The 13,291-nt window shown below is 40.2% G+C and overlaps 1 protein-coding gene across 1 annotated transcript in view; it reads right to left on the bottom strand.

The window, feature by feature from the left end:
- The window catches only part of DLGAP1 (DLG associated protein 1), a 423,051-nt gene that overhangs the window by 31,294 nt on the left and 378,466 nt on the right, over positions 1 to 13,291 (bottom strand). The window contains exons 8-9 of the mRNA XM_086740672.1: positions 3,951 to 4,324; positions 640 to 731 (exon numbers count right to left, since the gene is read on the bottom strand). Of these exons, the coding sequence (XP_086596798.1) occupies positions 640 to 731; positions 3,951 to 4,324 (466 nt within the window). The remainder of the gene's footprint in view (positions 1 to 639; positions 732 to 3,950; positions 4,325 to 13,291) is intronic.

The raw sequence follows: 13,291 nt of genomic DNA, 5'->3' as shown, positions 1-13,291 counted from the left end.
AATTTGTCATCCAAAAGAAGCATAACCCTTGAAGACATCAACTATTCTAGATGTGTTCTTTTTTTTTTTTTTCATTTTTATTGGAGCATATTTGTTTACTAATTCAGGTTACACTGCAGATTGGAGAAAGAACTGAGTTTCACAGACTTGCTTTTTAATCTCAACATTTTTTTCCAAGGGAGCAGGTGTAATGCAGAGATGTCTGGGTGTGATACCTGAGCAAAAGCAATCAGTTTGGCTCTGCTGCTGCACTGCTCCACATGCCTGAAATAATTCTGCTGAAAAACAAGGTAAACTTCCTCATCAAGCTCTACGCTGCACAGCAAACCCAAGACTAATACTCCAGCTGCAGCATCTTCTGCTGTTTAGGTGGATTTCCTGGGGAAAAAGACCTGAATAACAGTACATTGACCTTCAAAATATGTTGCATGTTTCTTTCAGTTGTCCCACTGGTCCTGAAAAATCCCCTCTGAGAAATAAGAGCTACAGCATTTAGAAGACTCCGTTTTTCAGCTGGGTGATCTAACAATTTATCCAGGAAGCAGGTTTATATGGCCATGCGTGCAGGAACTAAGGCTCTTAAGAATTAGTTGCAGCATAATTATTTACTTTAGAAAAACAGCATTAACTTTTACTCACCACTTTTCCTCCTCTACTTGAACTCCTATGGACTGGAACTTACTGGTTGCTTTATTTTCACCTGATTTGGTGGATTCTTCAGCACCATCAACCTTAAAAAAAAAATGAACCAACTAATCAGAATGTATTTTAGCAGAGCTATCACGCAGCTACTTACAGATTCTATGGATGATAACTACTAAGTGTCTGCACATATAGCTTGTACCATAAGTACCTTCATCAGATAGTTTATCTGCGGTGTGCCCATTTCTGATGTTATTAGTGGATATTCATTCTTGTTAATCTATAAAGTATTTCTGCTAAGACAACATTTGGCCTGCAAAATGCAGATGGAGTTCAGCCAATATTTTATGGAAGCTGGATGCTCAGATTTGCCAGAGCAAATCTCTGAGCAGCTGTAACTCCACTTGCTGTGCTCCACCATTTGTTTCATTTTACCTGTTAGTGTGCATGTTAGTTGTTTAACCTGTTGTTTAAATGTTAGTGCCCTCAATCAGAGCCCTTTAAATCACATGAGTTTTAAAGAAAGCAGATGCAGCTCTTGGATGCGTTTTCTTTACTGCTTCATCATGCAAACAGGTGGGCCCCAGGAGCACAGGCAGGAACTTTATACCACCTCTCCATCTCCATGAGATTTATACCAATGGTATAAAGTTAAAATTTAACCACAGATGTGTCTTTGAGCAAAATCACAAACTTCTGGGTCCAATCAGTGTAGTTGTTAATTCCCAGTGCTATATATGACATTGTTAGTCATATAAGAAAAAAAATATCTGGCACACAGAATTTTTGGACCCCAGCGGTGTTATGAAGTGACCTGTGGATCCACTCTGACCTCGAGTACACAAAATCTCTAGCTGTAGTTAGCACCTGCTCCACCAGTAAATAAGCTTGTTGTTCAGAGCCAGTTTAACAGCCTCCACAGGAAAAGTACTCAAGGAGGGATGTGAGATACAGAGCTGTTAAGTGAAGTGAGGTACTTTCCTGATACTGAGGCTTTTGGGGAGATAACTACGCTTTAAATCCCATAACTGACAGACAGAAACAACCTTTTGATGAAAGGTTTTTTCTTTTATTTACCTTGCTTGTTTGCTAAACAGATTTACAGCAAAGGCCTGAGGTGTCCTAAGAGTGACTGAAGGGTGCAGAGGACATGCATGGAGGTTCATCACAAGTGTGTGTTAGGTTTATTTATTAGAGGAGGAAGCAAAGCAAGAATATCCCTCTGGTTAAAGCAGCTTGCCCTGCTTTACAGAGATGGGCCAGATTGTAAGTAAGGGGTATATCTGGTCTGAGTTCAGTCTAAGCCTAAACTAGGCTCCCTGTACAGTCAGTGGAGAGAAACTGACTTCATACTGCCAGTCAGACAGCTGACAGCCTACCTACCTATTTTCGGGTAGCTGTTTCTAAGATAAGTCATTTCTGGCAGCAGCAACTATCTTACAGTATTTCCACTCCCGCACTACCCTTTCAGCTGTACCAGCATGACTGCTTGTGCAATGATGCTGCAAAATAGACCAGACAGAGGACTGGCAAAGTAGTTTTCTTTTATTTGTGAAGCCTATCTGACTCTAAAAATCTCATTGATGGGCACAGCTGGTAGGGTGGCACGGTGCACTGGCAGGACTGTAAGGATATATCGCTGCTGAAGGTTTTGCTTCATATAATCCCAGCTTTAGGCATCTCCACCGGCTTTTGTCCACAAAAACTACCCTGGCAGCCCCTCATGTACCATCCTCAGGCAGCTTTCACTTATGATTATGCTGGTCATCTGTAAATTTCAAAGATTTAAAGGGAGATTTTCAAAGGCTTGAACAGCATTTGGGGCTCTATTTTCCTCAGATCTCAGGAAACTGAGACTCCTATACCTCTCAAAAGCAGCATTTGTTGCTACTTGCAGCAACGCAACCTTAAGAAGAGACAGCAGGGAGATGGTGTCTCAAGAGCCACGGTTCACATTACCACTGTTCACTTTTGCTTCTGCAAACATAAACATGGTTTCTTTCTACCCATTATTTTGCAGGATGTTTGCCTGCTGAGGAGTCTTTGTTGCTTTGCTCAGTGAAATGAGAGATTACAACAAAAAAAATGGCACCTTAGGCTTGGCTGAGAATGGGCATAAGTAATAGAACAGCTTTCCTCTATCTCTGTCCCACCTGGATCTTGCTCCTGTGTCTAACACTGAGTCAGCCCTTCTTTCAGAATATACCCAAAACAAACAGCTGTGAAGAGGAAAAAGGCTACAACAAAGCCAGTAAATTGAACCCACAGGCAATAGCAATTATTGCCCGTCCAAGAAGAAGTAAGAGAAAAGTCACAGCTTCTCCAGGAGCTGCCCCTGCGATGGCATACTTCTACACAGCACCTCTCATCTCATCAGGCTGATGCAGAGATTTCATGGTAAATTCTTAGGCTCTGCTAATCAGATAAGCCTGTCCAGGCACATAGTGCTGTGCTTACAACCTCCATCTGCAAGAAAAAAAAAAAAAATCGTGTCTTCTTGTGAAGGCTGATAAGCCGTGGATTGCTATTCTGTTTGCTTGGGATTTGTCTCCCATCAAAACCTGTGTTGATTCTCAGTTGATTGTAAGTTCAAGTACTTTGTTGCAAAAGCTAATCCTGCAAGCAGATAGCTGGGAGTCTTATGCACATTCTTTTGGGAGAGGGTGTATAGGAAAAATTAATTAAGATAGCAGATTAAATGGGTCTAGTTTATTTGCTCTTCTTCTTCCTGTAAATAGGAGTGAACTTTGGCAGGGTTAGTTTTCTTGTTTCATTCCACTAGAGGTAACAAAATGTAATTTTCTTTAACAAGGGCAAATCAGAAGGAACTTATGCTCTGCTCTTGAGGCTGAGGTAGGAACAATGCTGCCTCATTCAAGCAGCTACCAGTCATTACGAAATGCATGAATAAGCAGTGACAATTAATTCAGTGAGGCTGGACGAAAATATTTTTTGGGTGATAATGTAATGTAAATCATTGTTTTACACATTCCCTTTCAATGATTTAATTCATGCCTTTCTGACCCCCGCTGTGTTATGATTCATAGATTAGTGCTCATGTGTGTAATTTAACAGAGCTGAATAACAAGCAGCAAGGAGACTTAAACAAATCCTTGCATCTGATGTTTTTACGATAAATTAGGAAAACATCATTAGTACCACGCAGAATGATTACGCTGCTGCAATTTCTACATAGGTACTTGTCAGGAAAAGAAGAAAAATACACAAAACACTGCATAACAAGCAGTAAAACAGATGTAGAAATCCAAAAGCAATGGCAGGCATATAATCCATGTCCTGTACTGTACCTGTATTCCAATAGATAAGCATCTGTTTTTCTTGAAGTGGTCCTTCTTTCTATCTTCCACTGCAACTGTGGCGATGGTTGTGGTGGTGGTGACGGTGGCAGTATTGTTCCCTACATGTTGACTTGCAGGGCCATGAATCTGCGCATTGGCAGCTTCAATAGCAGCTGTTAGCGCCTTCATGCTGTCCAAGCTCTCCGTGGAGTTGCTAAGTCCAGACTGACTGATGATATCTCCCCTCTGTCCATGCCCATCCATATAAGCATCCTGGGCAGACTCCGTGCTGCTCTGGGCTGTGATGGAAATAAACGGTTTGGTGGTAGTTCTTGGTGGGACTGGAGGCGGTGTCTTCTTATAGGTGGTAATGCAGGATGACACTGGAAAAAACATATGAGAGTTCTTGATTTATTGATGCTGCAGGGAAAATGGATGCAAATATGATCTCAAAGCATCGGTGAGCATGGACAGAGCAGACGTAAGGAGTATGCTGTTAGCCAAAGAGCCCCCAAAGGCTCCAGTGTAACTGCTATGGAAATACCTTGCTTATCAGTGTCCTCTGTTCCTACTAATTAGATTGGATATTAGGAAAAATGTATTTACTGAAAGAGTGGTCAAGTATTGTCAGGCTGCCCAGGGAAGTGGTGGAGTCACCATCCCTGGAGGTGTTCAAAAACCATGTAGATGTGGCACTTTGGGACATGGTTTAGTAGGCATAGTGGTGTTGCGTTTATGGTTGGACTTGATCTTAGAGGTCTTTTCCAACCGCTATGATTCTGTGATTCTATAATGTGAGTGGCCGAATTGCCAGTAGAGGGAAAGAAATTTCTATTTGCCAAGTTCCTCCTTAGTCTTTTTAGGATTGTTTTCTCCAGTATATTTTCTACTAAGTGTTCTAAGTCCTATGGGAACAAGTCCTTCCAACCAAAATTTTTGTTCTGCTTATGGCTAAAACCTGTCAGTCAGTGGGACTGCTTAAAGGAAAATGTAAGTATAAATGTTTGCAACAACAGAGGCTTTAATAAAAGTTTATGAAGACTCCTCTTTTCATATTTTGAAGGACATGCTCTCTTTGTAAGTGCTGCTATATGGATTTAGAAGCTTAGCTTGGGGTTCCCAGGTTAAAAACTATTGTCCTGTGTATACAGAATTACATGCAGAAAGCAATACATTGAGATAAAAACATCTTCCTTTAAGGGATAGTTGGCAACTCTTCATTTCTGAAGTCCTGGAATGCTTTCAAATGAGGAAAGAAAGTCCATTAAGAACAAAAACCAATCATGATATGTTCTATTTTTTAAGAAAATAAATGCAAGCATGAACCTGTGCAAAGTTCAGACACAAATATGTTAACATAAATTCTTATTAACAGTAATCATATGGCAAGAAATGATTCATCAGATCATTTTAATTAGCAGACGTCTATACCACCCACATAAAAGGTAACTCTGCTCCAGCTGTTCTGCTCTCTGTTTGCACTGTACGTGCTCGTCGAGCCAGAAGCCATTATGGTATTAATTTGACTAGCTGAGATCCATATGCCTCATATCTGCTGATAGCTGTAGGAATAGTTACAGTGTAAAAGGTGTTTCCAGGGCATGAAATCACACAAGATTTTTTTTAAGGACTCTAGTGTAAGTTTCTGGGAACATGCCTGAACCCATGTTAAACACGTTGAATGCTAATGGAAAAAAGAGTGTTTCACTAAGGTAGTGAGGGTTTTGAAACTATGATTCACTTCGGAAGAATCAAACAGAAACCACAGTGTCTTTGAGAGAAGAGATGGCTAAAAATGAACATGTCAAATTTTAACTATGGGAAATGAGTAGCTGATAGGGGTTAAAGGTGTTTTTTTTAATAGTGCTTATGATAAGACCAATATCTGGAACTAACAGAAATGATAACAATTCTACAAAAGGGATTGTGAATTTTAATTGGTTTTGATGCTGCCAAAAAGCATTTGTTGCGACTGTGCACGTTCAGGTAAATCAGCTGCTGTTGCTGCAGCACAAACATTTACTCTGGGACTTACAAAGAACTGTGGAGGCTGCTGCTTGTGTGATGATGTCCCAGAAATGACCCAAATGGTTCGTGGTCTGGAGAATGTTCTCTGAGTGGTGGAAATACAAACTGAAATTCACCCCTGAAGAATTCAAAGCACTTACACACGTGTATGTCCAGGTAACGCTTTTGGAAACTGGTGACAGACTTGTCTAATAGAGGTTTGTATGCAATGCTACTTTGCAATTCAGCAAAGTATAAATTGCACCATTTAAAATATGCTAGGCAGGGTCATTGTGAAACTCCTGGGGAGATGACAGCACCTTCAGGACATCCCAGCAAGGCACTTAAGTATCCTTTTTCCTAAATAGCAGATAGGGAAACGATAATGAAACACACTTGAAAAGTGCTCTTAGGTAGGAGAGAGAGCTTTGAAAAGAAAAAGTAAACCTTAACAAGACTGGTCCTCATATCACTGGTCATCCCCCTCTAGAAAGAGAGTGAATAGCAATTGTCTGTCGACAGCTACCGGGCACTCTGGACACAGCAGTACAAATACAGAAATGCCTGATTAAGATGTCTTTTATTCCGTTGGTAAATGTACTCAATGAGGAGTCTAATCCACACTGCAGTGAAAGATGTTTGCACTCAGCTAATTAAAGCTGAAGTTATTCATAAGAGGGAGAGAGAATTGACAAGTCATAGGGTGAAATTGCAAAGAGAAACAGCAAACGTTCTTTTAGCAAGTCAAAACAAATCCTCAGTTTCCTGGAGTCACGCAGCACATACTGTACAGCTCTGGAGAAGCAGAGTGTGCAAGTCATAAAAGAACCCCAGGCACTTCATTACTGGAAATGATGTAAGCTCCTGCCGCTCCTCTGCAGAAACGACAACAAAACAATGCTCGGACTGCCGCCGCCGTCGGAGGCAGTTGCTCTCTAAATGCTGTAACTGGCTGAGCCCTCCGAATGACTGAAGCAAAACAACAAAAGGGATTCGGTGCATCAGTTTTTCTCCGGTGCTTTCAAGAACCTGGCAACTTGCGACATGGCAACCTGAAGGATCTGCTGGCTTTTCAAGTGCCCGTGGTATTTTAAATGCTAAGCTGCTTGAAAAAGAGTACTCCCCGAGGAAAATGACAAAACCTTGGCATTCTCCTTATGCAGCCAAGAGAGTCTGAGTGTTCAGCTGGTGTGGGAAGAACACATCATGTTGCTTTCTGTCTCTGTGGACAAAGGGGAAGCACATCCATCCAGCTCTCCTGCAGCAGAGATGGACTGGCCAGCAGGGAGACTCTGAGGGAGAAGATTATGGGATCATGGTATGCGTGAAAAAGATGGAGAAATCCTCACTTCACAGACAAGGAACTTTCAGGGGGTTTTGCACATGAAAGTTAGTTTAATTCACATCAGGAAGTGAATTTGAAGGGCGGTATAAGTTCCCTGATAAATATGTTCTTGGACATGGATCAAGGAGCGAAATTCTGTATGGAAACTGATCTGACTGGAGAGTCAAGTCAAAGTAGTCTAGTTTTTCATTTAAATTGTTCAGACATGGAGTTAATCAGAAATACCTTTTTTTTTTTTGAATAGCAAACGTATATAAACCCTCAGTTTGTCACAATATAGAGTAGCTTTTCATATTATTTTCCAGTGCACACATGCTGCTGGAACAGGTATTCATTCCTCTCCTAGGGGATATGCAAGGTTTAATGCAGGAACTAGTTAAGTCATGTGCAAGAATCCTCTGACTCCCAAAGCAACTTGAATCAGGCCCACTGTTTCCAGCTGTATCAATCTACCAGGTAATGCTCTCCTTTTCCTTTTGATCTTTATCATATTTCTGTGGCCTGCCTTCGGGTTACAGTTTAATCCCAAATACCTAGTAAAAAAGCACTTTCTCCAGATTATAAAAAAGAAGTAATGGTGTTTGTCCTCCTAGCCAGCATTTCCAAACAACTAGCTCATGGGACAAGAATTTGGAACAGGGAGTGTCAACCACCCAGTTCAGAAGGAAGTCTAATGATTAAAAAAAATAATCCCAGATTGCATAATAATAAAGGCTTGAATTTGAATGTTTCATTGTAAGAGCACTTCAGTTGTTTAAACATGCTCACTAGGGAGATGAGCCCTCGGGAACAAACATCAGCACGCAAACACAGATTTTTAGCTCAGTGAATGGGTGCTCAGGAGAACCCCAAGGCAGATTAATATTGGTGAAGAGATGAAATTCATGCAGTACTTTGAACAGTTCAGGTCATGAGATATGCAAGCAATATCTTTCTAATTTGGCAGCCTTGTATAAACTCAGTTAACAAATACAAGAATAAATCAAAGTGCAAATGTAAAGTTAATGAAAAAAAAATAATAGTGGCTCTCTTGAGAAAAAGTACTAATTCCACAGTTTGAAAGGAGCAGCAGATGACACAACTTGTACACAACTAAGTGTGAAGGTACAACGCAGGAGTTCTTCCACCCTGCACAGATGGACTTCGATCTTTACTGTCTGTTAAACAGATGTGTTAATGGCAGTGCCCTTGCACCTCACACAATTGCAACACAAAACATGGATGTAGGCACATCCAAGCAGACCTGAGCCTCATAACTGCAGCCCCCGAGCTCCCCACACAGAGGTGCAGTGCTTGATTTGGCTTTCCAGACTCAGAGTTATTCTCTTTACCATGCATGTACCACCTTAGTTCGCTGAGGTTTGGAGGAGAATGCTTTTAAATAGGGTTTCAGATCCTGTATCATTATTTTTTATATGCAAAAAAAATAGTATGAAAACAGCGTATGCATTTTCTTAATAAAAAACTATTTTCATATAGCAGATGGCTTCTGAGGATGCAGAGATTTACTATTAAAAAACTGAAATAAAGATTTTCATAAGAAGTTCTAAACTGCCCAAGGGAATAATACCAGAGTTATGAATGCCATTATCCCAAATGAGAACTACTGAAATCTCTGTACTATGCCATCTTCATGGTTCTGCCAAGGCCATGCCTTTTCCGTACCGCTCCCCCGCCAAGCCAGATACCTTACCTGACAAAAGCCTTAAGCTACACCACATTTGGAAACAGGCGTAACTGATAACTAAAATCCTGCAGAAATCTGTTCAGAGTATCTAAACTGTCTTTATTGCACACAATAGCACCACAGTGTTAAGATTTAATATCCTGTGGACTCTGAAGTCTAACAGCCAGTGCTGGTGATATTTTCATAAATCAGGACATTTTTGTTCACAAGTAGGGTGCCTCCAGCTTCCCAGCTGGAGATCCCCTGAAAGCTACAAGAAGGGTGAGACTAAATATGGCTTATCTTGCATCTCGAATGGATTGAGTTAGAAAATATGCATGTGCATAGTCAGTGGATGACAGGTAAATATTTCTCCAGCAAATTTTCTTTTTTTTTTCTTTCAATGTCTGCTGCTGGAAGCTGCTGATGCCAGTCTGAAGTTTAATTACTATCCCAGGGAAGCTGAATTAGTGTACGGAGAACAGGTGAGACAGCCAATGGTATCTGCTAAATGCAGTTTATCACTGGGATATCACCACAAATTATGGATGCACAAACAAAATTCAGTGCATGTAGGCTTCCTATGAGACTGACGTCCCTCCTTCTACTGTATAGCCATAGCTGAACTTCTCTACACATTTAAATTATCAGTATTAATTAACAGCACAGAACTTAAGCAATTCAACTCATTTGGCCTCAAAGCCAAGAAGTCTATAAACAACTGAAGCTCTGGAAAAAAGATTTCACATAAACAGAAAGTCATTACCCAAAGTGGATTGTTGCTAGGATGGCTTCTAATACGTTACCCTTAAAACCTGTGACCTTTACTGATGCCAAGCAGTTAGGACTCGACTTTCTCTCTTCTGAAGACAGAGATAATATAGGTAAGAATACAACCACATGCAAACGCTAGATTTAATTTCAGTCCATGCATAGAAGCTCCCTTGCCTTTTTACCTAGAGTGAGCAGCTGGAGGAGACAGCAGTAGCATTTGCCTCTGCCATTCCTTTGCCAGCTGCTGTCTCCATGAAATCGAGCTGTACCATACCTGTGGAGATGGTGCTTTACAGATGGGTTCAATCTTGGCCATTGGCCCATAGGACATGATGAGATTATATACCCACAGACAACATAAGAATAGCTGCTCAAACTGAAATTCAGTCTGGCTGAGAAGGAAGACAGAAGTCAAACTACTTTGGCCTTGTCCTTAAACTCTGGCTACCAACAAAGCATCTGGAAAAACACCACCAAGATCTGCAGGGCTGATGATATGAGTCTGTTCCAGACAGATGCTTTCTGAGAGCTCGAAAGAGTCATAATGCTTTAAAATAGTCATGGTACAAGGTATCTCATACAGAATATCAACCTCTACATTCCATGAAGCGTGTTGGAGAAGAATGAAAAGAAAAAAGAAAAACAATACAGAAGCATGGTCCTTTTTAGTTAGCATATGAATTATTTACCATCTCTTTTCCTCTCTACAGCATTTTTTTTTTTCTGAAAACAGGGAAACACTAATCTATAGCTAAAACTAAGTCTAGCAAACCATTCAAATGCTTTCTACACTTAAGTACTTAACCAAATTCTTCATGCCAACACTCATGGAAAACAGGAAACAGTAAAATTTTAGATAAAAAAAAAGGATACTTAGAAATATTTTATGTTTCAGAACCTACAAGTTGTAAAAACACCATGGTAAGAAATTAATAAGCTTTCTGAATATCAATACATTCATCTTATAAAAGGCATTTATGGAAAACAGAGGAAACCTTGTGAAATATGGTAGTTTATCCACTTAGACCAAGAATGTGTAACTGTAAATAAATGTAATAATATGCAGCTTGATTAAATCAGATCCTTTTCTCATATATTTTCCAGGAAGCAACTTCACTGGCACTTTGATATAACACTTTGTTATGTGTTACTGCAGCACTCTCAAATTCCAGAATTTGCATCTTTTTCCCTCTGGCAATACTGTTAATAAAACAAAATGGGCCGTTTTTTTTAATGTGGAATTGTACTAACCAAATACAGACATAGATATGTAAGCAGCTATTTAAGTAAAAACACCGTGCAAGAATCAAAGCCTGGATTTTCACAAACACAGAGGGTTGAGCCTTCCGCAAGTATCTAGCCATCTTAGCTAGGAAGGTGTATTTAAAAAGTTTAAAATCCGAGCATACTCTAATCACTTATGCTTTGACTGCTGAGGAATGATTGAGTGTAAAGACTTTGGCTACAAGTGCATATTGCAAGTTCTTGTGGCTAATTACTTGAAAACCTGTCTCTTATTTACGTTTTTAAATTTGATTTGGATTCTTGAAAACCTGATCTGAACTGTGAATACACAACCAAATTTCCAGACTATACCCATAGGTCTTTCAACACATAGTTGCACAGTGAGCATGCCCAAGTGGAGCCCATGCTTGCCACTCTGTTTGGGCATATTGCTATAGGTGCTATTTCTTGAAATTATCATGTAGTATTTGTAACTACTGGACCTATTAATAGAATCATAGAATGGTTTGGGTTGGAAGGGACCTTCAAAAGTCATCTAGTCCAGCCCCCTTGCAAAGAGCAGGGACATCTCCAACCAGATCAGGTTGCTCAGGGCCTCATCCAACTTGGTCTTGAATGTTTCCAGGGATGGTGCATCAACCTGGGCAACCTGTTCCAGTGTTAAACCATATATATTCCAGTTACAAACGGAGTATTTAATATCTGAGTAGCCAATACATAGGAGACTTGAATCCTATCAAACCTGGAGGTACATCAGGGCAGCTGTGTGGTCAGAATCAAGCCCACATGTTACTCACGAAGCAAGTGCCATGCGTTGCACCCTCCTTTGCAGTTCCTTAAGAAGGACTGTATTTTGGCCTTCCTGAGCCTCTGCTGCCAGTCTCTTATCCTCCCACAGTGGCAATGGAGCTGATTGTTGATAAAGCAAGTTTACCAGTCAGTCATTTTAGGATGAGCTTGTCACAAATTTGATGGAGAAATTGCACATTGAAATCGTACAGCTTTTGTCATGTGGGAAGTCGGACTAGAGAAGAATTAGGATTCTCCTCTTCTAAATCTGTGAATCCGAGAAACTAACCTGTGAACCTAGACAGGTTTTAAGCAAGCCAATTATGTCTGAGTAATATGATCATGTAGCATTTAAGCTAGCTAGATATTAACGTAGTTGGACATCACATTTTTCAACATTACTCAAGGATTTTGTTATTAAGCTCTTCACTGTAACTAACTTTCAAAAGGAAATATTTGGCCAGGGTATTGACACTTCAAAGTGTGATTTCTGTATAAGAAAAAAATGACTGTAAAAGTTGTTCGCTGCTCCTCAATCTGGAAATATACCTTCTTTGTTTGGCGCTGGTGTTAGCAAGAAAACAAGCTTCTACTGGTTTTTGCTCCCAGTGGTTTTCTGAATACTTAATAAACGTAAGGTAGGGTAAGCAGAATTCGGTATCATTGCACACACTGGCATCAAGCTGGTCTCACAGAATTTGATTAGTGATGCATCCAAATTGGCTTAGAAGTAAATTAGTTTAAATTGCTGCAAACCCACCCCTGATGTGGACACATTTAGAAGTGGATATGATTGATAAGGTCTTTTTTTTTTTTTTAATTTCCACTGCATTTTCACTAAAGTTTGAGAGATTTCCTCAAAGAGTTTATTCCAATTAACTGTATCAGTTCAATGATTTTAAACTGATTTCCTTTTATGCCATGGTGTCGCAGTTCAGCCCCAACCGGGGCCAGACTACGCAGTCTCTCTCTCACTCCCCACCACCCTCCGAGAGAACAGGGGGAGAATTGGTAAACAAAAGAAAACCAGGAAAAAAACACGTGGGTTGAGATTGAACAAAAAGTAAAATTAACAGTAATGACAGAAGAAAACAAAACAGTGATGGAATACAAAAACAGTATAACAGCTTACAACAAATCTCCACACCTAGTTTCTCCCAAGTAGCAGGAGGCTCCCTTTAGCACCCTCCTCACTTATATACTGAGCATGATGTCAGATGGGATGGAATAGCCCTTTGGCTAATTTGGGTAAATTAACCCCAGCTGTTAGCTAATCAGTTAACTATCCCAGCCATAGGGGCTACCAGCTTCAGTTCTCCACCCAGCTCAGGTGAATATTAACTCTATCCTAGCCAGAACCAGGAGACATGGTGTGCAAACAAGCTGTACATTGTTATCAACTACATCAATTTGAATCCATTGAAAACTGTGTAGGTATAATTTAACCCGATGACAATTTGTGAAGGTTAAGAGCCCTCTTTAATTTTCTGGGTCAAGATCAGGTCTCAGGGTTGTTCTATTTGA

This window comes from Chlamydotis macqueenii, chromosome 2 (assembly GCF_036417535.1).
Source record: "Chlamydotis macqueenii isolate bChlMac1 chromosome 2, bChlMac1.mat, whole genome shotgun sequence".
Classification (NCBI taxonomy): Eukaryota; Metazoa; Chordata; class Aves; order Otidiformes; family Otididae; genus Chlamydotis; species Chlamydotis macqueenii.
This window is presented reverse-complemented; position numbering and strand designations above follow the sequence as displayed.